Consider the following 25,589-nt stretch of genomic DNA (forward strand, 5'->3'; position numbering starts at 1 on the left):
ATTCATTCATCCATTTAACAAATTTGTACTGAGTTTCTACTTTGTGCTGGCACCTGCCTTGGACACAGCAGGAGAAAGACAAAGTCCTGACATCATGAGGGTGATGGTCCAGTGGGGAGGGAGGGATGATAAATCAAAAAAAGAAACATTTAATATTAGGTCAGACGGTGGTACTTGCAGCACAAAGATAGTACAAAATAGGAAGTGACCCCAAGAAGTGTGTTACTTCATATACAATGGTGTGTGTATGTGTGAACTCTCCAAACAGGAGAGGACAGCAAACTACATGGACACTGGGGAAGCAGAGTGCTCTCAGAGAACACAGCCAGGCAAAGGCCCAAAGAGAAACAAGCTTCAGCCATGTTAAGAACAGCCAGAATGGGCGTGTTGACAGATAGTAAAAACGTTGACCAGCTACAACTGCAGGTTCTTCAGACCCTATGCCCCCTTTTATTATAGTTATAACTTTACACTATAAACATTAAATGTAAACATATAAAAATACAAATAACTGAAATTTTATGTGAAAGATTGATATACAAAATAGAAAAAATTACATACTCCGATATATAATCATACAGTACATATTACATTCATATAAAATAAACATTTTTATTGTAATAAGGAATATACAATAATAAATGGTATTACAGTGTACTATATTACAAATATACAATATTATTATAGTATATAATGATATGCAGTATAAAATTATAACTAATGTACAAATCTAATTATGTATATTTATAATCTAATTTCTAATAAAAAGTCTTTTATCAAACATAATTTAAATTATCACATGGTAAAACATAATACTTTTGAGATTCATCCATGTTGTAGCTTGTGTCAATGAATCATTCCTTTCTCTGGTGTCATAAATCAGCCTTTTTATGGCTGAGTAGTATTCCACTGTATAGATGTACTACATTGTGTTTAGTTATTCACCCACTGATGGACATTTGGGTTGTTTCCAATCTTTTGGTGATTATGAATGCAGTTTCTGTGAACATTCGAGTACATACATAATTTCTCATTTCTCCAGGATAAATACCTAGAAGTGGGATTGCTGGGTCATAGGATAAGTATGTAGTTAACTTTATAAGAACCTGTGAAACTTTTGTCCAGAGTGGAGATACCATTGTATATCATTCCCATCAGCAATGCATGAAAGTGTCTATTGCTTTACATCCTTGCCAACTTTTGTACTATGTTATTTATTGCCATTCTGATAAGTGTGTAGTGGTATGTCATTATGGTTTTAATTTGCATTTTCCTGATGACTAATTATGTTGAATGTCTTTTCATCAGCATATTTCCATTTGTATCTCATACAACTATATGGATGAATCTCAAATACACTAAATGAAAGAAGTCAGACTCCAAAGGAGACACATTTTTACATATATATGGATACACACACATTTATATGACAGGTGAAAAAGGCAAAACTATAGAAACAGGAAACAGATCAGTGATTTCGAGGGGTTGGGAGTGGATAGAGAGATTGATTAAAAAGGGATAGGAGGGAATTTAGGGGAGTGAAGGAACTGTTCTCTTGGTTGTGGTGTTGATTACATGATTGGACACATTTGTCAAAACTCTCAGAACTGTACACTTTTAAGGGTGACTATTACTGTGTGTAAATTATACCTCAATAAATCTGACTTTAAAAATATCTCAGTACTATAATATTATGTTACAGTAAATATAAAAGAGAAATAATTGAAAGTAATTTACAATAAAATAACATACATTTCCCTCTGTGAGGTTTTGGTACAGCCATACAGAGATTGGTCTTGTGTTAACTTGTAACTAGTAATATCATTAACAACAGGGACCCTCTCATTGGTCTCCACTAGCCCTACTCCCCTCAAGTGACCCATATTAAGTCACTTCATCCTCCATGACTCTATTTTACAGGTGAGGCAACTGAGGCTCGGGGGAGGTTACTGGGCATCATGGTTGGCACCTGGATTTTAATCCATGTCGACAGCTTTCACTCTTCTGCTTGTTTCACTCCTCACGTAGTAAATGGGAAGCTGTTTGTGATCTCCTGGGTCTCCCAGATCCTTCCCAGCCTACTCCAGACCAACAATTCCCTGGAGGGTGTCTATGAGGCTAGGACCCTATCCTCATCCCTTCTCCATCCACCAGCGTTCCTGTCCAGGCAAACAGTGGGGACTTGGAGAAGCAACACTGGGGGACTTGCAGTAGCCACACTAAGTGGCTTCATGAAGCAATGTGGGCAACGGGGAATCAGTAGACACTGTGTTACTGGGGGCCAATAGGGAAATAGCAGATACTACCTGGATTTAATGGAAGAGTCACAGATCTGTATTAGTGGGTAATGGGCACCAACAGACTTTGTGCCGGTTGTTAATGGGGGTCCTACAGCGATAGCTAATGTGAAGTTTATGGTGCCTTATCAGTCATTGCCCTTATCTGGGGATAGGGAAGCAGGTTAATGGCACACACCAGTGTTCAGAGAGAGTATCGGGGGCGTCACCACATACTGTGTTGGGGATGGTTACAAACACTGCTAGGTGGAGTAATGGAAGATAACTGGTCACCATCATTGTGATGGACAACAAATGGAGGGAAACACAAGCCATGCTGATAGAGGTGTAATGAAAGAATCAGGAGATAATATTAAAAGTTGGATTAGGTGGGGTATATCATGGTTTCCTACTCTGAGGATTGTAATAAGTGGTCATCAGTTACTATTTAGGTGAAAGTGGGAATAAACGGGGAGTATGGAGGTTAGCAGACTGTTTCACAAATGGGGTGAAGTAATACACATTATGCTGGAGGTAACTGGAAGAGGTAATGAGAAGATCTCCAGATACTATTTCCTGTAATAAGAGGTGACAAACACAGTGATGGAGTAAAGTCAAAGGGGGATAATGGAGGGTGTCCAGACATTGTGCTGGGGTGGGTTAAGAAGAGGGTAATGGAGAGATCTCCAGACACTCTCCTGCGGGATCAGCAAACACTGTCCTAAGTTGGGGGGAAATGGTGGGTCATAAAACATTGCGTGAAGCCCCAGAAGCAGTGCTGAATGAGGTAAAAGGGGGCAGTGGGTCACTAGATACTGTTCTAACATAGAGAAGGGTGTACAGTGGCTCATCAGATACTGTGAAGGGGTGAGATAAAGGGGAGCTAATGATGGATTAGACATGGATTTAAGGTGTGGTAATCTGATATGTCACTAATCACTGCCCAATTTGGGTGAGGGGATTACAGGAAAATCCTTAGACCTGTCCCCTTAACCAGGTTCTGTCCCCATTCTCAACCCTCATGCTGCTATTCACAAAGGTGAGAACATTTCTGTACAACCCAACTGTTTTCCACTCTCAGCGTTGCCAATGGACTGACCTGAAGGAACCATTTTGCTGGTTCATTTGGCTACCCAGCAGCTGAGCTTTCAATCAGACCCTCTGCATGCATCTGTGAGACCACTGCTGCCCCAGTCTTAGGTTGCACACCTAACTTCTAAGGAAGGTCAACCCTTCTCTGCTCTTGGCCTCTCCATATTATTAGCTTTGGGCATACCTGTCAGGGCATGATAAGCAGGTCTGTAGGTCAGCTTACGGGGTACCCCATCAAGGTGCAATTGGGGTAAGGCAGGACTGTGCATGCTCGGGCAGAGTGAGTGGGCTCTTTTGTGATCATTTTGGAGCTGACTGTGGTATTTAAGAATCATTGAAGGGAATCCTGAAACATCAAGCATCAAGTCCCATCTATGTGGGACTGATTTCCTGTGCCTCAGTCCTTTCTTTAAATGGGCTGGCATCAGAGCAAAAGGTTTACAATGATGTTACAACTTTTAGAACAGGAAGGAGGCACAGCCCAGGTAAAGACTGGGGGTGAAAAAGCCTTGTGTGTTTTAGACAAGTTGGTTCTCCCCATTGGAGCATCTTATGCTGCAATACAGAAAGGATCAAAGGGAAGTCATGGGATGAGCAGGGTCAACACTCCACAACGTGCACTCATAGAAGGACTGTTTTATGTCAGGCATGGGTCTAGGTTCACAACAGTGAACAAAACGGGGAAAAACATTCTAGAGTGGGAACCATAGACAAATAAGTGAAATATACAGGGCATCATGGTAATAAGTGCTATGGAGAGGATAAAGGAGGAAGGGGAGGGTGATGGAATTTTAAGCCAGGCAGGCAGGGAAGGGCAGGGCAGGCCTCTGTGAAGATATGCCATTGGAAGAAAGACACGAAGGAGTAAACCACACAGATATAATGAGGAACTGTGCTCTTTGAAGAGGGCACTGCAAATGCAAAGGCCCTGAGGCAGGACCTAACCTGATGTGTTTGAGGCACATGGGGGAGAAGGTCCTTGAGGAGTGCATGGAATGAAGATGGGTAGAGAGAACACAGTGAAGGTATGTTGGGGTTTGTTTTAATGAGTTATTGATTCATTATTGTCATTATAAAGGTCAAGTCATTAAGGAAGGCAAATGAGCTGGAAGCACTATAAAACTATAAAAACAAAAGAGAGACTGAGGTGAAGAGTTGACTGAGGTGCCTGAACATTCTTACTTCAGAAGCTTTCCTGAAGGTAATGGGAGCTCACAGGACACTATACTGGGGGCTAATTAAGGGTAAGTCTGGGAGATAATGGTAGCACGAATAGGCAGTCATAATGCAATTTAGGGGTCAGAAGACAATGTGCTGTATGAAAGTTGAAAACACTCTACTGGTGGCTAATAAGGGGGGGTTACCATTCATGGTGCTAGAGGATAATGGGGGAGTCAACATACACTCTGAGGTTTATATCTGTATACATAATTTTTTTATTGTGGCATCCCTTTCTTGATAAAAATATGCAATGAGGGATTAGATACGCAGACCATGTTTGATTCAACAGAAGAATGACACAAAATTCTGTTAGGCAATGTGTTCTGCAACAAACATCTCACAGAACTTAGGGTTTATCGTTATCGTGTATATTATGCTGTTCTACCATTCAACTTGTTGGCATGTTACCTATTCCACAGTAAACAGGATTATCATTAACATGACTTCACATAATGTTTCCAGTGCAGAATATGGTAACAGTGTTCCGTAACAGTTTTCATGAGAAGGCTTCTTCTAATGTACCGAATTGACAAAGTTCCTTCTCAGTATGAATGTCCCAAGGTTTACTGAGGCTGGTGACAATATGGGAAGGGGTCCTCCCATTCAGGGTCCTTTCAGAGGTCCTCTTCTGTATAGTAATGTGTGACATTCTGATGGAGCATTTCTAGTTACGATAATATGCATATTTTTCTGTTGCACGAATTCCATAATGTAAAATAAAATCTGATCTCACTGAGGTTTTCTCAGAATGTTTCTCTCAAGTGTGAACACTCTGATGCACGCTGAGAACTGATTTCTGAACGAAGCCTTTCCCACAGACTACACACTTATAGGGTTTGTCTCCAGTGTGCGTTGTCTGGTGTTTGTTCAAATTTGATCTGTCAGTGAAGGCCTTCCCACACTCAGCACACACATAAGGCTTCTCTCCTGTGTGAATTCGTTGATGCACTTGGAGCTGTGATTTCTTAGTGAACGATTTACCACAGTCACTGCATTCATAAGGTTTCTCTCCGGTATGAATCCTATGATGTATAATCAGTTCTGACTTTTGTCTGAAGGTCTTCCCACATTCAGAACAGATGTAGGGCTTTTCTCCAGTATGAGTTTTCTGATGTTTACTGAGATTTGACCTGCCACTAAAGGCTTTCCCACATACAGCACACACATATGGTTTTTCTCCTGTGTGAATTGGTTGATGCACCAGGAGCTGAGATTTGGAGGTGAAGGATTTCCCACAATCATTGCATTCATAAGGTTTCTCCCCAGTATGAATTCTCTGATGAGTAATAAAGTTTGACTTCCGGATGAAGGCTCTTCCACACTCAGTGCACACATAGGGTTTCTCTCCTGTATGAATTTTCTGATGCACAATGAGTATTGATTTCTGGTTGAAGGCTTTCCCACATTCATGGCATTCATACTGTCTCTCTCCAGTGTGAATTTTCTGGTGTATATTGAGGTGTGACTTCTGGGTGAAGGCTTTTCCACAGGTACTGCATTCATAAGGTTTCTCCCCAGTATGAATTCTCTGATGTGTAATCAAGTCTGACCTTTGTGTGAAGGCCTTGCCACATTTAGGACATATATAGGATTTCTCTCCTGTATGAGTTTTCTGATGGGTAATGAGATTTGACCTGTTGGTAAATGCCTTCCCACATTTAGTGCACATATAGGGTTTCTCTCCTGTGTGAATTCGTTTATGCACATGGAGTTGTGACTTGGAAGTAAAGGATTTCCCACAATGACCACATTTATAAGGTTTCTCTCCTGTATGAATTATTTGATGGGCAATCAAGTGTGCCTTCTGGATGAAGGCTAGCCCACATTTCATGCATATATATGATTTTTCTCCTGTATGAATTCTCTGATGCACTGTGAGTGCTGACTTCTGAGTGAAGGCTTTTCCACAATCACTGCATTCATAAGGTTTCTCTCCGGTGTGAATTCTCTGATGTATAATCAACTCTGACCTGTACGTAAAGGCCTTACCACACTCAGTACATATGGAAGATTTCTCTCTCGTTTGTACTTTCTTATGTGTATTGAGGTTGGAACTATTGTTGAAAACCTTCCCATATTCGTTGCATATAGACGGTTTCATTTTTGTGTGAGTTCGTTGATGTACCTGCAGTTGTGACTTAGAAATGAAGGACTTCCCACAGTTACTGCATTCATATGGTTTTTCTCCAGTATGAATTCTTCGGTGTGCAATCAAGTGTGTCTTCTGGATGAAGGCCTGTCCACATTCAATACATATATAGGATCTCTCGCCTGTATGAATTTTCTGATGCATCTTGAGTGTGGACTTCTGCGTGAATGCTTTGCCACAATCACTGCACTCATGGTGTCTCTCTCCAGTATGAATTTTCTGATGTATACTAAGATCTGAGTTATAAGAGAAGCCTTTCCCACATTCACTGCATTCATAGAGTTTTTCTCCAGTATGAATTCTCTGATGCCTGAAAAGAGAAGATACTTGGAAAAAGGCTTTCCCACATTCACTGCACTTATAGGGCTTCTCTCTAGTATGAGTCCTCTGATGTGTAATGAATTCTGGCTTCTGTACAAAAGCCTTCCCACAGTCAATACATACATACAGTTTTTCTCCTGTATGCACTTTCAGATGTACCTTGAGTTGTGACTTCTGGGTGAAGATATTTCCAAATTCAGCACATTTATAAGATTTTGCCCCAGTATAACTTTTCTGATGTTGACAGGGTACTTGTTTAAAGCTGAGGATTTTTCCACATTGATTATGGCCCCATAATTTCTCTCCTGTTGGAGTACACTCATGTTTAGTATAGGAAGAAATTTTACCATATTCAGTAATCTTATTAATGTTCTTTGATCCACTGTTTCTATTATGACCGTGTAAATCTAAATTATGGCTTAAAGCACTTCCATATAAGTCACATTGATGAGGTCTCTCTGGGGAAGGAATGTTTTGGCTCACATGAATTATTTTTCTGTCCTTATATTCATAATCCCTCTTTATAGTCAATATTTTCTTGATGAAAGCAACATCTCTTAAAGATTTGTTTTCTCTTTGTTGATAGCTCTCTATCTGGTCATAAATCTGCCACAATTCTTCTAGAATAAAATACAATAAAACGTCACTTGTAGCATCACCTTTCCTCTCAACGTAGAAAGAAGTTTTTCAGAAATTCTCTGTGAGATTTGAAACCTAAACTCTCCTTCTCAAAGGAGAATGAGATGATTTTAGCTCAAAGAGCAGCTAGCAGAGGCAAGAGTAGAGGGTCATATGGTTCATCCAGGTTGAACACAGTGAAAAGGGTGAGGGTGAATCACTGGCTGAGAAGACTTGGTGATAGTGGTGATAGGAAACATTCTGGGATACAATTCAGTTTATTTAGAAAATAAACTTTATGAACTCAATGCACTGTGCCAGGAAGTGAAAAAAGGCAAAGAACAAGATATATAGCACAATAATATTTATATAAACTAATAATACATACCCCAAGTCACTTTAAATATGAACTTAAAAATATGTTTCTATCATATAAAACAATTGCCTATGATGGGAAGTGAGATCAGTATAGGGAAAAGAAGGAATAATGAATAAATCGAAAAAATAAAATAATAGAGAATCCTTACCCATACTGATGATGATAGTGTGTCCTGAATGAAGACATGATTAAACTCAAACCTCATCATGTGAAATACAGAAATAAAGCAATTTCAAAAGTCAGCCAACCAGGCAGAGAGCCCCCAGTCAGTGTGAAGTCTCAAGCAACCTTGGAAGGAAGTCAGAAAGGTACTCCTAAAGGTTAAGCAACAGTGACCCCTAAGTCATCAGTTGGATGAAAGACATGGGGAATGGGAAAGTGAGAAATCTTAAGTCAGTGACTATGGAGAAAAAAGGAAGAGCGCATGATTGGAGATAAAGTTCCACAGTATCTCACAATGAGAAAGAAAGAAATGAAAGAGGACTAGCAGGAGTGGGAGTGTGTGACATATAGTAACTTTTAAAGAAAGCAAATCCATGAATAGCTGAATACATAAAGAATGAATCTCGGACAATGCGGAAGGCAGAAAGAAAAAAGAATGTTAGAGAAAAGGAGCATAACCAAGAAAAAAAGAAAATATTTATTGAGGCAGATTGGCATGTGATCCAGACGCCAAAAAGCCAAGGAAGAAGACAGTTAGAAACGACAAAGGCATTTTTATAGAAGGCATTTAGTTATTTGAGAGGCCGATATCAAGGGTCCTCAAATAACACAAAAAAATCAGAACCTTCCAGAAGAGTCATCTTAATAGCATTTCAAAGATGCCAGTCTTTCTCAAGATGGCTGAGATTTACTTCCCTGTCTCCCATCAGTCTGGGTCACACTCACTCACCTGGACAGCTCTGATGTGGGCTCTCACCCTGCAATGCCCATGGCTCCTTTCCTTGCTCCAACATGAAAACCTCTGTTGCAGGAACTTGATGCCCTGTTCATGAGAAATGATAAAAGGTCTGGGTCCAGCTAATTGTGTTACAGAGCCCAATCAATAGTCTTGTTCAATGAGGCTTTGTTCTACAGGAAAGTAACAGTGTATCTCTGAGAACAGAGTACAGTTAACCCTTGAACAACAGGGCTTTGAACCATGGGTACAACTTATAAATGGATTTTACTGAAAATATTGGAAAATCTTTTGGAGATCTGTGACAATTTGAAAAAACTCAGACAAACTTCATAACCTAGAAGTATCAAAAAATGTTTTTAAAAAGTTAGGTATGTCATGAATTTTGTAGCCACCTCCTATTGCTATTGCAGTGAGCTCAAGTGCTGTAAATATCCACTTAAAATGTCCTAATCATTGCCTCATGAGCAGTCCCTCTCTCCAGTAAATTGTGTATAGCAGTAAAAAGTAATTTCTCTGGGTTCTCACATATTTTTCATGTTCCTTGCAATACTATAAACCTTGAATAACATCATGGGACCCATACTAACATACTAAGTGCCACTAGCGATGCTGGAAATGCTCCCAAGAACAGAGAAAAGTCATGACATTACAAGAAAAAGCTGAATTGCTTGATTGAGGTCTGCAGCTGTTGTTGCCAGCCATTTCAAGATAAATGAATTCAGTGTAAAAACCACTGTAAAAAAAAAAAAAAAAGAAAAAAAAGAAATTCATGAAGCATATACCAGCAGACACAAAAACCCTGCATCTTTTTTTTTTTTTTTTTTTTTGGCCACACCGCATGGCTTGTGGGATCCTAGTTCCCCAACTAGGGAGGACTGAATCCGGGCCCTCAGCAGTGAGAGAATGGAGTCCTAACCACTGGACTGCCAGGGAATTCCCACCATGCACTTTCTGAGAAACATTTTTTTTTATCTTGTATTAAAAATGTAGTTTTTATGTGGGTACAGGATTGTTATAAGAAAAGCATACCAGGACTTTGCTGGTGATCCAGTGGCTAAGACTCCACGCTCCCAATGCAGGGGGCCTGGGTTCGATCCCTGGTCAGGGAACTAGATCCCACATGCCGCAACTAAGAGTTCAAGTGCAACTAAAGATCCTGCATGCCACAACGAAGATCCTGCGTGCTGCAACTAAGACCTGGCACAGCCAAATAAATAAATAAAAATAAAAAAAAAAAGCATACCTATAGATTCTAATATGATTTGAGAAAAAGCAAAGTCATTATATGGTAACTTAAAGCAAAAGGAAGGTGAAGGGCTTAAAGGTAGAGGATTTAATGCCAGTAAAGGATGGTTTGATAATTTTAGAAAGAGGTTTGACTTTAAAAAGAGATAACAGGAGAAGCAGTTTCTGATGACCAAAAGGCAGCAGATAAGTTCCTAGATGTCATTAAGAAAATCATTCAGGAAAAAAAAGATATCTGCCTGAACTGGTTTTTAATGCAGACGAAAGTGCCATATTCTGGAAAAAATGCCACAAAGGACTAAGGAAGAGAAGTGAGCACCAGGACAGGAACCTAAATCCTAATTAACTCCCCTGTTTTGTGCAAGTGCAGTCAAGTTTATGATTAGGACAACCCTTATCTATAAAGCTGCTAACCCCTAAGCCTTGAAAGGAAAAGATAAACACCAGCTGCCAGTCTTTTGGTTGTAAAACAAGAAGGCCTGAACAAGAACTTTCTTTCTGAATTGGTTCCATTGATGCTTTGTCCCTGGAGTCAGTAAGTACCCAGCCAGTAAGAGACTGCCTTTTGATATTGGACAATGTCGCTGGTCACCCAGAACCCCATGAGTTCAACACCAAAGGCATCGAAATGGTCTACCTGCCCCCAAACACAACATCTCTAATTCAGCCCCTAGATCAGGGGGTCACAAGGACCATTAAGGCTTATTACACATGGTAGTCTATGGAAAGGACTGTCAACACTGTGGAAGAGAAACTTGATAGAGAGACCATCATAAAAGGCTGGAAGGATTACACCACTGACGATGCCATCGTTGTTATAGAAAAAGCCATGAAAGCCATCAAGCCTGAAATAATAAATTCCTGCCAGAAAAACTGTGTCCAGATTGTTGTGCATGACTGCATAGGATTTACAACAGAGCAAATAAGGGAAATCAAGAAAGACATTGTGAATAAGGCAAAAAAGGTGGGGGTGAGTGTGTGGAGGATTATCTTGGAGAAATTCAAGAGCTAATAGACATCACAGCAGAGGCTTGATGAATTTGAGGGCTTTCGAACCAATGCCAGATGATTAGAAAGAAAACATAGAAGCAGTGCCAGAAAACAAAATTGACATTAGACAGTCTGGCAGAAGGGTTCAGATTTACTTAAGACTGCTTTTGACTTCTTTTACCACATGGACCTTTCTATGATATGGGCACTGAAATTAAAGCAAATGGTGGAAGAAGAATTGGTATGGTATAGAAATGTTTTTAGAGAAATGAAAAAGCAAAAAAGTTAGAAATTATGATGTATTTCCGTAATGTTACACCGAGTGTCCCTGTATCTCCTGCCTCCCCTCTTCCACCTCCCCCACTTCTTCCACCTCTGCCATCCCGAGACAGCAAAACCAACTCCTCCTCTTCCTTCTCCTCCTCAGCCCATTCAATGTGAAGACAACAAGGATGAAGACCTTCATGATGATCCACTTCCACTTAAAAAGCAGTAAAGAATCATCATGCTGTACAGTTAATAAACTTATCTGTTGTGTATACATGTGTCTTCCTGTGAAAATCTAATAACTGTATGGCAAGAACTGTATGAGGAGTTTGTGTGTCATCGTCATCATCATTGACTAAGTATTCATCACTTAGAACATCATGTACAAGACTTGTATTGAGGTGGACAGCCTATCCTTACATAGGCATAAGGTGAGTGACATTTAATATAAAATTAATAATGTGTTAGTTTTCTTACTGTTTTATAACTTTGTTTTCCAAGAACTGCATTATTGTACAGTATGCCTCTCTGTAATTGGAGAAACTGGGTATCAGCCTATCATCACAGTTAAGTGGTTTTTTCTTAATTTAACAATGTTTCCAATACTGCATTATGAATCTGACTATAATACTGTATGCCATAAAAATTTTATAACACTTTATTCATTAGTGTATAGGCTAGGCTACCATGAAACCATCATATCAATTACACTAGGCTACCATAAAGCAATCATATTGCTACTTCTTCATTATCAATACATGAATCATTCATTACACCTATAAATAAATACGAATTTCTTTTTCACATTACCTTTTCATTTTTGATGTGTAGTGTTGTAATATATATAACATCTACAGTGTTTTGTATCATTTAAGACAATATTGATGTAGGCATTGACAGACAATTCACCTTATAAATAGATGACATAAACTTACAGTATTGATAAATACAGTACAGTAAATGTATTTTCTCTTCCTTATGATTTTCTTAATAACATTTTCTTTTCTCTAGCTTACTTTATTGTAAGAATACAGTATATAATACATATAACACACAAAATATACGTTAATTGACTATTTATGTTATTGGTAAGCCTTTCAGTCAACACTAGACTATTAGGAGTTAAGTGTTTGGCAAGTCAAAAGTTGTATGTGAATTTTCAACTGTGCTGGGTCTGCACCCCTAACCCTTGTGTTGTTCAAGGGTCAACTGTAAAATTCAGAGTGCCCAAAAGGGATAAAGAAGCCTGGACAAATCAAGGACAAAACCATCATATAGGTCAGGTGTCTCACAGCATTCAGCAACTGAGAATAAAAACACTCTCAGTGGGGCCCTTCTTTCAGACACTCAGGTAACTGTGCTTACCTACTGAGAGCAGGTGGCTATAGGTCTCCAGCATCACATCCCGGTACAGGTTTTTCTGATCAAGGTCTAGCTGCTGCCACTCCTCTCTGCTGAAGTCTACAGCCACATCCCTGAAGGACACTGATCCCTGTAAGGGCACATTCCTGTTCAGCATGAATAGTTAGTCTTGGGGGATGGAGGGACTATATTTAGGAATATGGAACTTAGGTTTTGTTGTTATTAATTTACCTCCTCTTTTTAAAAACTCACCCCCCATTTCCCTAACATTCTATTATGAAATTTTACAAACATACAGAAAATTTTAAATAATTGTATAGTGAAAACTTATATAACCACCACTTAGAATCTATCCCTAACAATTTACTCTACTTGTTTTACCACACATTTACCCATCCTTTTACCCATTCATGAATGCATCTTACTTTTTTGTGCATTTCAAAGTAAACTATAGATGCCAGTACACTTCCTCCTAAATACTTCAGAATGCAAATCATTAAGTAGAGTATAACATTTTTTTACCTTTTTTAGGCAAGCTTTACATACAATGAAATGCACAAATCCTCAGAGTACTGTTTGAAGTTTTGACAAGTGCATACACCTGTGTAATCCAGGAACTTTTTAAAAATGGTATTGCATATAGGGTGTATATTAAATATCTAGTTTTACATAATATTTTATGGAAGAAAGAAATCCAGTAAAGAATTTCTGCTGTTGTTCTATACTATGGTCAGTCAATTACTCGTTTTTCAAAACTGAAGATTGAAATAGGCTCTCTTGTAGTCTTCTAGCAACTGGATGAATGACCTGTGATACAATTTCTGAGCAATTTAGGACCAGCCATTATGCTAGCCTTGGGAACACAGATATGAATTATTTATGTTTCTAACCTTCTAGCAACTTAAAAGACTTGGAAAATAAACAAGACCTATGTTTTAAAAGAAAAGAAAAAGAAAACACAAGTTCACTAAAGTGTCAAAAAGTAAATCTCTATGTGGAACACACTGAGGTCCCCAAAAAGGAAAAATACATTCTACATGGGGGTGTAAGTTTATTATTAGTTGAGGAATTTAAGTTGGAAGATGAGAAGTATAACACAGAATGGGGGGGCGGGGGGTGAGGAAGGTCATTTCCCAGAAAAGACAAGCAAAGGTGTGGATATAGGAAAATACATGATGAGTTTGGAGAATAGCAAATAGCTCTATGTAAATGAAGAGAAGTCTGCATGACAAGCCAGGAAGGTGGTTATGGGAAAAATAGTTTGCTCATAGAACAAGTATGAATTTTCCACTTTAAGTAAAGGTAATTAAGGTAGTCAGATTTATATTAAACATTTTTTTGTATAAGATCTGTATTGCAGAATAACCAAATAAATGATAAGGAACAGTTCCTTACAAACTGATTTCTGGCTAATAAATGAAGAAGTTAGGACAGAATTAGAATAGCATCATCTCATAACTCCTAATGAAATAATGGGTTTAGACAATAATCATTAAGGGTTGCTCAACTGTTTCAGGTGAAAGGCTGAAGAGAAGTTTAAAATGGATGAGTCAGCTAGTAACACTGGCATCCACTCATCAATTTTAACATCACAAAAAGAGAGATAACCATGTATTATGTGCCTCCTGACATGATATAGTAATTAATTTCATACCACCCATTAAGTACTTTTACCAAATATAAAGAAAAATACAACCCGAATCTCATTAAGCCTCCAGATCCAACAAATCATTCATAGGTAATATGAAGTATAGAGGAATATGTTGAACAATATCAAGACCAAAACATGAGCTCAATCCAGAAGATAGCAAATGACCTGTTTCTTCAAAAAATAAATTATAACAGAAAAAATTTGGAGGAGAATCTTTTCTTTATTAAAGGAGACTTCAGAGTCATACTAACCAAATGCAACTTGTGGACTGTGTCTGGCTCTTAGTTAAAGCAAACCAACATTAAAAAGATATTTATGGCTGAGCCTGCGCGTCTGGAGCCTGTGCTCCGCAACAAGAGAGGCCGCGATGGTGAGAGGCCCGTGCACCGTGATGAAGAGTGGCCCCCACTTGCCGCAACTAGAGAAAGCCCTCGCACAGAGACGAAGACCCAACACAGCCTGAATAAATAAATTAATTAATTAATATTTAAAAAAAAAGATATTTATGGCATGTTTCAAATTCAAATAATAACTGGGTATCAGATGATACCTAGGAATTATTGATATTATGCTTTAGGTGTGATAATGGCTTAATGGTTATGTCAAACAAAAAGGAAGAAAAAAAGAATTCTCGTCTCTTAGAGATATACATCAAAGTAGTCACAGATAAAATGGTTTTGGGGATTTACTTTTAAAAAATCCAGCAGCTGGGGAGGAGGGTAGTTTTAGATAATATAAGAATCACAGAATGTTGTTCACTAATAAAGCTGAGTGATAAGTACAATAGATACAAGGGCCCCTTATACTATTCTCTTTACTCTTGAACACATTTACATTTTTTTCATAGTAAAATGTTTTTTAAAAAACATGATCTTCCATATTAAAAAAATCTAATCTGGGAATGCATAATTGAAGGAATGGCTATTTCTACCTGGGGTCAAACACTTAAAAAAGGGATTTATAGGGACCTGAACAGCCCATATTCAGCAAATTATAGAAATAATAGACAGGGTATTATCAATGATATAGAAAAACAAACAACAGGATCTAATCAATATTTATAGAATACTCCAACCAACAACAGCAGAATACACATTCTTTTCAAGCATCCATAGAACAATGACCAAAACAGACCATACCCTAGGCTGTGAAATAAATCTCAACTGGAAAGAAATGAAATAATATGAAGTATGTTCTCTGAAAACAATGGAATCAAACTAAAACTCAATAACAGAAAGACAACAGAAAAATCTCCAAAGGAATTATATTAGAAAACAGTAACAAAAGCTATCTGGAAAGTCTGGAAATATCCGGAAATTAATCAACACACTTCTAAATAACCTATAAGTCAAAGAGGAATCCTCAAAAGAAATCTAGAAAATACACAGAACTGAAAGAAAGTGAAAATACACTGTATCAAAATCTGTGGGATGCTGAAAGGGAAATTTATAGAAAAGGGGAAACAAACGATCCAAGTAAAAAATGGGCAGAGAATCTGAATAAGACATTTTTCCAAAGAAAATATACAGATTGCCAAAAGATACACGAAAACGTGCTCAACATCACTAATGATCAGGGTAATACAAGTCAAATTCACAATGAGATATCACTTTACACCTGTCAGAATGTAACAACAACAACAAAAAAAAAACACACACACAAACCCAAGAAATAACAAGTGCTGGCAAAGATGTGGAGAAAAGGGAATCCTTGTGCACTATTGGAAGAATGTAAATTGGTGCAACCACTATGGAAAATACCATGGAAGCTCTTCAAAAAATTAAAAATAGAACTGCCATATGATCCAGCAATTCCATTTCTAAGTATTTATCCAAAGGAAATGAAAACGTTAACTTGAATAGATATACACACCCCCACTTTCACTGCAGCATTATCCACAATGGCCAAGACATGAAAGCGACCTAAGTGTCCAATGATGGGTGAATGGATAAAGAAAATGGGTATTTATATATGCATTGGAACATTATTCAGCCATAAAAAAGATGGAAATCTTGCCATTCTCAACAGCATGGATGGACCTTGAGGGCATTATGCTGAGTGAAATAAGTCAGACAAAGAAGGACAAATACCATATGATCTCACTTTATGTGGAATGTAAAAAAACCAGCAACTGAAATCATAGATACAGAGAATAGACTGGTGATTGCCAGAGGCAGGGGGCGGGTGGTGGGTAAAATGGGTGAAGGCGGTCAAAAGTATAAACTTCCAGGTATAAAATAAGTCATGGGGACATAATGCACAGCATGGTAACTATAACTATAGTTAATACTGGATTGTATATTTGAAAGTTGCTAAGAGAGATCTTGAAGGTTCTCAACACAAGAAAAAATATTTGTAACTATGTGTAGTGATGAATGATAACTAGATTTATCATGGTGATCATTTCACAATATATACAAATATTGAATAATGTTGCATACCTGAAAATAATATGTTATACATCAATTACACATCAATTTTTTAAAAAAGGAAAGGGGAAAGGTCTCAAATCAATAATCTAAATTCCTACCTCAAGAAACTAGAAAAAGAAAAGCAAAATAAACCCAAAGCAAGCAGAAAGAAGAAAATAATAGAAAGCAGGTATCAAGGAAATTGAAAACAAAATAAAAAAAAAACTAGAGAAAAATCAATAAAATACAACATAGTTATTTTGAAAAAAATCAATAAAATTGATAAATCTTGCTGACTGACCTAGTAGTCAACCAGACTGACAAAGATAAAAAGATACAAATCACCAATGTCAGGAATGAATATCGTTACAGATCTGGCAGCCATTAAAAGAAAAATAAGGGAATACAAAAATTCTACGTTAGTAGAGTCAGCAACTTAGAAGAAATGGACCGATTCCTCAAAAACCACAACTACCAAAACTCAACATTATAAAATACATAAGTTGATAATCCCATAAACCATTAAATTAAATTAAAATAATAAGTTAAAAGCTCCTGGAAAAAAAAGTCTCCAGGCCCAGATAGTTTGTTTTTTTTTTTTTTGCCACATCATGTAGCATGCAGGATCCTAGTTCCCCAACCAGGGATCGAACCCGTGCCCCTTGAAGTGGACACAGAGTCTTAACCACTGGATCACCAGGGAAGTCCCGAGATAGTTTTACTAGAGAATTCTACTAAACTTTAAAAGAAGAGTTAGTCTCATTTTTACACAATCCCATCCAGAAATTAAAAGAAGAGGAAACACTTCCCAACTAATTTTTGGGGGCCAGTATTATTACCCTGATACCAAAACACTATAAAGACAGTACCAAAAAGAAAACTACAGACCAATATCTCTTGTGAACTTAGATGCAAACATCCTAAATGAAATACTGCCAAATTGGATTCAGCAATGAATAAAAAGAATCATGCATCACAATAAATTGGAATTTATGGGAGAATTCTCTGTACTATATTCTGCATGCCCTTTGAATCTATAATTATTTCAAAATAAATAAAACATTGAAAAAATATACTGAAGAAAGTTTATTCTCATAACAGAGCATTTTGAAATGGGCAAGACCAGAAAATAAGTCACGAGAACCACTGCACAATTCAGGTGAGAGAATACCAATTTCTTACTTATCTAAAGTAAGGCTGTAGTAAGGCTATAGAAGAGATTGACACTAATTATTAAGGAGGTAAAAGTGATACCGAGTGTGAAGGTGAGAAAAAAGGACTCAGATAACTCTCAGTTATCAGTTTTGTGTTGCTGTAGATTCTGAGGTCACAGATGAATTTAAGGACTAGAGGAGGGGGCTGGGGGAAAAAGATAAGAAATAATATATTTTGTACATACTGAGATTTAAGTGATAAGACATATACAAGGATGGACACTAGGCAGGTGGATAGAGAGCTAGTATGGAGATGATGATTCAGGAGTTGAATATACAGAGCAGGTCACTGAACTCAGGGTAGGGAATGAGCATGCAGGAAGGACAGGATAAAGAAAGTATTAAAGATACTTGTGGTTTTTAATGTCTAAAATTATGATGCTTGAAAGCTATCTTTTTTATTTCTTCATTTAACTATGTTCAGAGATTACTGTTTGCTTCTTTGTGATGTGTTGATTCTGTTTATGGGGCTTCGAACATTGTCATTTCTTTGAAAATGTTCCTTATATACTGGAAAAAAATACTTATGCTCTGATTTTTCTCTTTTATACACTTGCATATTCACAACCTACTCACACCAAAACCCTGGCCCCTAAACCCTATGTCATCAATAATTAAATGGGGAATCAAGAAGATGTCATATTCGTAGCTTTGACTCCGCACCAAATGAGGTTCTTATAAACAATCTGTCCAGGAAAAACCTTCTTACTCAAAGATAACAATAAAAATCTCCTAATGTACAAAGATACTATAAGCAAAAAGAATGAAAAAAAAAAAGAGAGAGATTAAAAGGAACATGCTAGAAATAAATTGCCACACAATAAAAGAAAACACATTCACCATGAATTCAAGGAATTCACTAAAGCAATCAACTACTTAATGAAATAAATAGGGATATAACAGTCCAAAGGAGAAATAATGGAAAAACAGGTTAAGAAAATGGTTATTTAAATTTTTGAAAAAAAATGGCAGAACTCAGTAAAGAAGTAAAAAAGAAAGAAAAAGCACAGAAATGAAGGTCTCTCTGAAAGCAATAAAAACATTCTATGAAAAAACACAAAAAGGGGCAAGAGCAGATTAAGACAAGTAAGCAACATGAAATGGAAATAAGGACTTTTAAAGTAAAATAGAGAAAAAAAATAGAGTTTAATAAAAATATCCAACAAACAAAAGAATCCTTGAAGTACTAGTATAGAACTCTTATCATTATTCACAGTACAAATTTAATAGATATTGTCTAAAAGAGTAAAAGATTTAGTTCAAAAAGTTAATGCGATAAAGGTGACACTAAGAGAACTAACCAAACAAAAAAGAATCTAAACCCTCCTAATTACCAGAATGACACAGAAACAAAAGCAAAAAATACAGAGTATACAGTGAAAGATACATAAAAGAAACATTCACATCAGAAGTGTAACATAAAAAGCATCTTTCCACTGCTGTACAGAGAAATGCACAAGGACTCCAAAGGCTGACAGTAAAAGGATAAGCAAAAGGCATATTTGGATATGCCAACAAAAAGGAAATAAAAGCCTCCATCTTAATATCAGACAGAGCTGAATTCTAGAGAAAAAATATTAAACAGGACAAGGACACAATCCAAAATGAACTTGAGACGTCATTACTATCACTGTACCAAATTACATAGCATCAAAATTTATAAACAGAAACTATAGGCAATACAGATAGAAATATATTCATGGTGGGAAAACTTAAATAATATCTCTCAGCTCCAGGAGATAAAGAGGAAAAAATAAGCTACATTGTAAAAACCTCCTAACTACATATTTTATTGATAACAAAGTCTATATCTGGAAACATTCTTTTCAAGTGACTTTGTAACATTCAGAAATATTAAACATAAAATTTGCACACATACACAAAGTTAACATTCCAAAAGCAGAATAAAATCAATGCAAACAAATCTCTCCAAAGGTGCAATCCTAATTTTATTAAAAGTAGAATTTTTTAAGTAAAAATCTTAACACCTACAAGTGAAAATGTGGTAAATGGTAATTAAAGATTTGATGGGAAATTTAGTATGTTCCTAGAAGTTCACCCATTTCATCTAGATTTTAAATTGAGATGTTATTTTTCTAGATTATTTTTGAACATTGTTTTGCTGTGAGTAGTTAATACATTTGATTTCTGAACCTATGTTCATAATTTTCAGTTCTTTTACTGTCATTGATGGGTTTAGACATCAAGGTTAATATGGTAAACAAAATAAAACAAACACCAAAAACAACATTGGGAATAATTTTAGATATCATCTTTGCACAAAACTTTGTTGTAAAGATCAAACTTCTCCCAGAATGAATTACCACCCCCTGGAATTCCTCCTCCTCACCTCACATGAGCTGTCATGTTCCTCTGGAGCCAGGCCCAGGGATTTCTGGTGAGAGGTCCAATTAGCTGGCATGGTCATGCTGGGTCTCAACTTTTATTCTCTCAGGAGCCTAAAGTTTGGCGGACATCTGTAAACTCAAGCAGAGCTGCTAAGGAGAGGTGAGGTGGAGTCTGGAGGAAGATCTGACCCAGGGGCTCCCTGGAAAGATAATGTCCACATGGTCAGTCATCACATAAACATTTCCAGTGAACTCCAAGGTGTAGTTTCCTGAGCTAGACACCACAGGACGTGGTTCTCAAGATTGAGTGTGCATCTGAATCACCTGGAGGGTTTGTTAAAATATAGTTTAAAAGCCCCACACTCCCACAGTTTGTGATTCAGTAGGTCTAGGGTAGGGCCTGTCTCAGACTATTCGGGTTGCTCTAACAAAATACCACAGACTGGGTAGCTTATAAACAACGGAAATTTATTGCTCACAGTTCTGGAAGCTAGGAAGTCCAAGATCAAGGTGCCAGCATGATCACGTTTTGATGAAGGCTCTCTTCCTGGTTCATAGCCAGCACCTTCTAGCTGTGTCTTCACATGGTGGAAGGGGCTATGAAGCTCTGTGGAGTATCTTTTATAAGAGCACTAATCCTATTCATCAGGGTTCTACTTTCATGACCTAATCATCCCCCAAAGGCCCCAACTTCTAATACCATACTTTTGGGTGTTAGAATTTCAACATATGAATTTGGGGGGAACAAACATTAAGATCATAGCAGGGCCCAAGAATCTGCATTTCTAACTAGTACCCAGGTGATGCTAATGCTACTGTTCCAGGAACCATACTTGGAGAACCAGTGCTGTGGAGAACATGAAGTTTAACAAAACCTGTGATAGGTTATTAGTCGTGGTAAAATATGGGAAAAAACATGAGATATGGAGTAACATTACTGAAGATTTGAATTGCAGCTCTGCTACTTTTTGGCTACGAGAAAATGAATAAGTTATTTTTAGCTTTAGTTTCAAAAATGAGAATGAAAGTGCCTACCTCATAGAGTTACGAAAATGAAATGAGATGATGCTTACAAAGTACTCAACACCTCCCTGGAATACAAGAAGCATGCAATAAATATTAGCAATTACTATGCACTATTAGATATTAAAAGTTAATATAAAAAACAATATAATCAAAGCAAGTAAAACAACAGACCAGACAATACTGATTTATGTATGTGACAAAAGTGACATTCAATTGAGTGTACACAAGACATTCATTGCATAAATGGTGCTGACATAACTGGCCTTCCACCTGGAACAAAACAAGCTAGATCCCCATTGCACACTATACATTAGACTGAATTCCAACATGAGTAAATATTTTAAGTATATGTATTTTAAAAATCTCAAAGAATATTAAAATAAATTTTAGGAGTATACATTTGTATAACATTCTGGTGGAGTCAGAGGGATCTTACTGTACATGAGAGAAAACCCAGAAACTATAAAAGAAAAAACAAATATTTCTGATTAGATATTTCCTAATTATATGTTAAAATACAGCTTAAGAATAAAAATGAAGATATATATATATATATAAAATTTTCAATATGTGATGACAGGTTATCCCTAATGTTAAAAAAAAAAAAATCTAGCAATCAAATGGAAAAAAAATAAAAGCCCAGGGGAAAAAAAAGACAAAGGACATGAAAATTCACAGAAAAGTAAATTTAGATGGCAATTAACCAAAAAGATGCCAACATTACTGACGGGAAAGTGCATTAGACCAATCAGACATAATTTTCCCTCAGAACTGTAAAAACTTTTTAAAAAATGCTGGAAAGCATTTTGGAAAATGAGCTCTTTTATAAATTGCTGGTGGGTGCTTAAATTGCTATAATATCTTTTGAGTTATTTAGTTATATCTATTATTGAAAATACACATAACTGTTCCTAATAATAGTTCCAAATATATAAAGCAGAAACTGGCTGAAGGAAGGGCAAGTGGATAAATAACCTTTCCAGTGTGAGTTTACCTTTCTCGGTAATTAATTAAGCAGACAAAATAATATGTATAATGCAATCTATATGAAACAATACAATACAATGAATAAAGAACACAATTGTTTTTATGTAATAGATGTGACATTTATGAAAACTGACCCTGAACTGGGCCATAAGCAATTTTTACACTCGAGCGTCACCCAGAGGCATTATTTGAAATAGAGAATGCCCTTCTAAATAATTCATGGGTCAAAGAAAAAATAAACTGAAATTCAAAAAACAAAAACCCAAACACTGAAATGGGAGCAATAAAGAAAATGCTTGTGAGTATTTAAAAAGCAAGCTCATCATAGACCCCATAGATTCCCCATGCTGACGCCCGAGGCTCTATCACTGACCACAGACTGCCATCACTGAGCCCCCAAATCCCAATCACTCATCTCAAAGATATTCACCATTGCCCAGGTCCCCATCACTGACCTCTCTCTGACACCCAACAACCGACGCCACAGACCCCAACCCCCACCACTGAATCCCAAAACCACCATCACTAACTCCACGGACAAGCCTTCCATCATTGACCCCACAGAATTCCTAATCAAGACCAACCAAAATCACCTCAGAGACCTCTCGGAATTAAAGTGTGAGGATGCTCCTGACACAAGCAGCAAAAACGCCTCCGAGAGCCACTTCCGCTTCCAGTCGGGCCTCTAGCACCTTACGGACCGTTGGTTTTGCGCATGCCCTGAATTACCCTGGAAGCCGCATTCCGCCAACAGTCACACGACGAAGAGACTTTGTTAGGGACCTTGCGCAGTTTCCCTGAGAGGCGCTGTTGGGCAGAGAACATGGCTGCACCCAGTGTTCTTCTGCGTGCGGGCCGCCATCTTGGAAGCGTATCCATTCCGTACAGGGAAGGAATAGGCCTCCTGCGGGTATTTAGAGCGAGGCAGGGGTTGCCACAGAGCATGTGGGAGTGTGGCCCTGGTCTAGGTGGGCTTCCGGGGGGAGGAAGGTATTGGAGATGGGGTCCCGAGCTCCATGTTATGTTTAGAAAATCTAAATTGCCCCTCAGGAATCAGCACCGTGCAGAGAGCAATTACCTGCTTGGAGAAACCACCAGGAAAGTGGAGGGCCAGAAAGAAAAATGTCACCAAGGGAGAAGGACAAACGTCTTATGTACCAAGGCTGGATCCTAGGAGAAACCACCAGGAGATGAGGGGGGGAAAGTCAGGGTGCTACAATCCACTTTTCGGAGAATAGAGAGGTCCGCCCCTGGACGAAGCCACTTGGCAACAGAGAAATGTCAGAATGGGCAATCCGCTGCAGGAAAGGTTGTACAGCCCTTAACGCGAGAAAGAACTGGGGGAAATAGGGTAGAACTCAGAGTAGTCCTATCCTCTCCAGAGAGATACAGCCATAGGAAGTTGTCACCTTCTGAAGGGCTGGTGGGGCAAATGGAGACTTGATAAATCCCCATTAATCTTCGTTAGCCTTCACCTTAACTTCTGCAAGTAAAACAATAGTAGGCAGCAATAATAAAAAATAATAACGGTCTTTAAGATGGTCAACATGTGACTAAAAGCACTTAAGGAAAACTGCTATTTTTATTTATTTGTAAATTAAAATCTAAGTAATAACAATGTCCTTACTATATAAATGAAGCCTTAAGTCCAGTCTGACTGCTCCCTTAGCTTCTCCTATATGGAAATTCTGGAGCAGCTAACACTCCCCCTGTTACCAAAACGCAAGTCCTTGTGCCGACGCACAGTGAGGCCACACAATACCAAAACGTCAGAGTTTGGAACAGAGAAAGGGTTACTGCAGGGCCGTGCAAGGAGATAGGTGGCTCATGCCTTTAAAAACACCCCAAACTCTCTGAAAGCTTTCAACAAAGCCCTTTTATAGGATAGGTGAGGGAGGGGCGTGCTTAGTTGTTGGAAGCTTCTTGGTGTCAGATCCTCTGTTCTTGAGATCAGGTCAAAGTCAGGTAACGATGTTCGTATAAATCTCCACCAAACAAATGTTACTCTCTGTTCTGACAAGAAAGGGAAGGGTCCCAAGGCACAACTTTCACCCTTCAGGGTCCAGGCCTGGCTAAGAGAAGGGGGTCCTGTGGGGGGGGTGGGCATTTACCCTGCCCTGGAGTGTTCGTCCAGCACCCAGTCTGGGTCCTCCCACCAGTGCCCAGGCCTGGCTGAAGAGGCAGTTCTCAGTTGGTGGCTCCCTCAGGGCCAGGTCCTCAGACCCTGTCCAGCTGCTGTCATCGCTGTGGGAGCCAGGCCCCCAGGACCCAGCTGGCCCTCAGTCTCCTCAGGCCGCCCTAACAGTGGGGGCCAGGTCCCACAGACCGTCTCCCATGCAGACTGCCTGTGCCATTAGGTCGCAGAGGCAGGGACGCGGGAGAGGTCCGCCACCAGCTCAGGGTCTGGGCCCGGCCAGTGGGTGGTCTTGGCACGGGTTCTGGAGCCCTGCAGGACACAGCCCCAGCCTGTTCCCTGGGCCCCCCAACTCACCCGCCAGCCCGAGGCCTTCCAGGCCCCCAGGAGAAGACCTGGATTTCCCTCTTACCTCACTCTCCACCTGACGACCCCCACTCCCCCAACGTTTGACTCAGTGTCCCTCTAATGGTCACCTGTTGACAGTTGCTTGCTTGGGGGATGGGCCCACTGCAGCACCGACCAATGGCTGAGCAGGACCTGTAATGCTGCTCTAACGGTCTGCATTATTGGTCTCGGGGTAACTGTTGCCTGGTAATGGGGTGCGGGGTAACAGAGGGCTGCACACTGCAGCACTGTATTACATCCCCACCCCCATCCCCTGCTTTTGGGGGACTATGAGTGGGAGTTGTAAAGACAGTACTTAACAATACGGTATTGTATACTTGCAATTTGCTAAGAGAGTAGATCTTAAATATTCTTACCACACACACATTAAAAAAAAGGTAATTATGTGAGGTGATGGTTGTGTTAACTAACCTTATCATGGAAATCATTTCTCAATATATCCATGTATCAAATCATCACGTTGTACATCTTAAATTTACACAATGTTATATGTCAATTATATCTCAATAAAGCTGGAAAAAAATACATAAATTTTCTCTTATCTGAATTATAATAACCCCTATATGGTTTACTTAATTTCAATCCCACC

At 38.5% G+C, this 25,589-nt stretch overlaps 1 protein-coding gene across 21 annotated transcripts; it reads right to left on the reverse strand.

The window, feature by feature from the left end:
- Positions 1-421: 421 nt before the first annotated feature.
- On the reverse strand, positions 422-24,613 carry LOC309616585 (uncharacterized protein). Of its 21 annotated transcripts, XM_082367279.1 has the most exons (7): positions 23,052-24,610; positions 21,481-21,536; positions 20,925-21,052; positions 20,448-20,645; positions 12,825-12,951; positions 8,949-9,041; positions 422-7,679 (listed from the first exon to the last, which is right to left on the reverse strand). In XM_082367279.1, the coding sequence occupies exons 4-7, from the start codon at positions 20,523-20,525 to the stop codon at positions 5,347-5,349; spliced, it is 2,631 nt and encodes an 876-aa protein (XP_082223405.1). In that variant the 5' UTR covers positions 20,526-20,645; positions 20,925-21,052; positions 21,481-21,536; positions 23,052-24,610; the 3' UTR covers positions 422-5,346. The 21 variants fall into 21 exon arrangements, with proteins under 21 accessions (XP_082223405.1, XP_082223407.1, XP_082223402.1 ...); XM_082367281.1 differs by lacking the exon at positions 20,925-21,052 and having other exon boundaries at positions 23,061-24,610; XM_082367276.1 differs by having other exon boundaries at positions 20,925-21,536; positions 23,061-24,610.
- Between the last annotated feature and the right edge of the window lie 976 nt (positions 24,614-25,589).

This window comes from Balaenoptera borealis (genome assembly GCF_965194805.1).
Source record: "Balaenoptera borealis genome assembly, chromosome: 19".
In the NCBI taxonomy this organism is placed as follows: Eukaryota; Metazoa; Chordata; class Mammalia; order Artiodactyla; family Balaenopteridae; genus Balaenoptera; species Balaenoptera borealis.

What these genes read in the sequence shown, in the direction of transcription:
- LOC309616585 (XM_082367265.1), bottom strand. Translation starts at nt 20,525, where the DNA reads ATGACCATGCCAGCTAATTGGACCTCTCACCAGAAATCCCTGGGCCTG. An exon ending in AACATGACAGCTCATGTGAG is followed by an intron (nt 12,952 to 20,447) that starts GTGAGGAGGAGG and finishes GTGCCCTTACAG; the next exon opens with GGATCAGTGTCCTTCAGGGA. An exon ending in TAGCCACCTGCTCTCAGTAG is followed by an intron (nt 9,042 to 12,824) that starts GTAAGCACAGTT and finishes TCTCATGAACAG; the next exon opens with GGCATCAAGTTCCTGCAACA.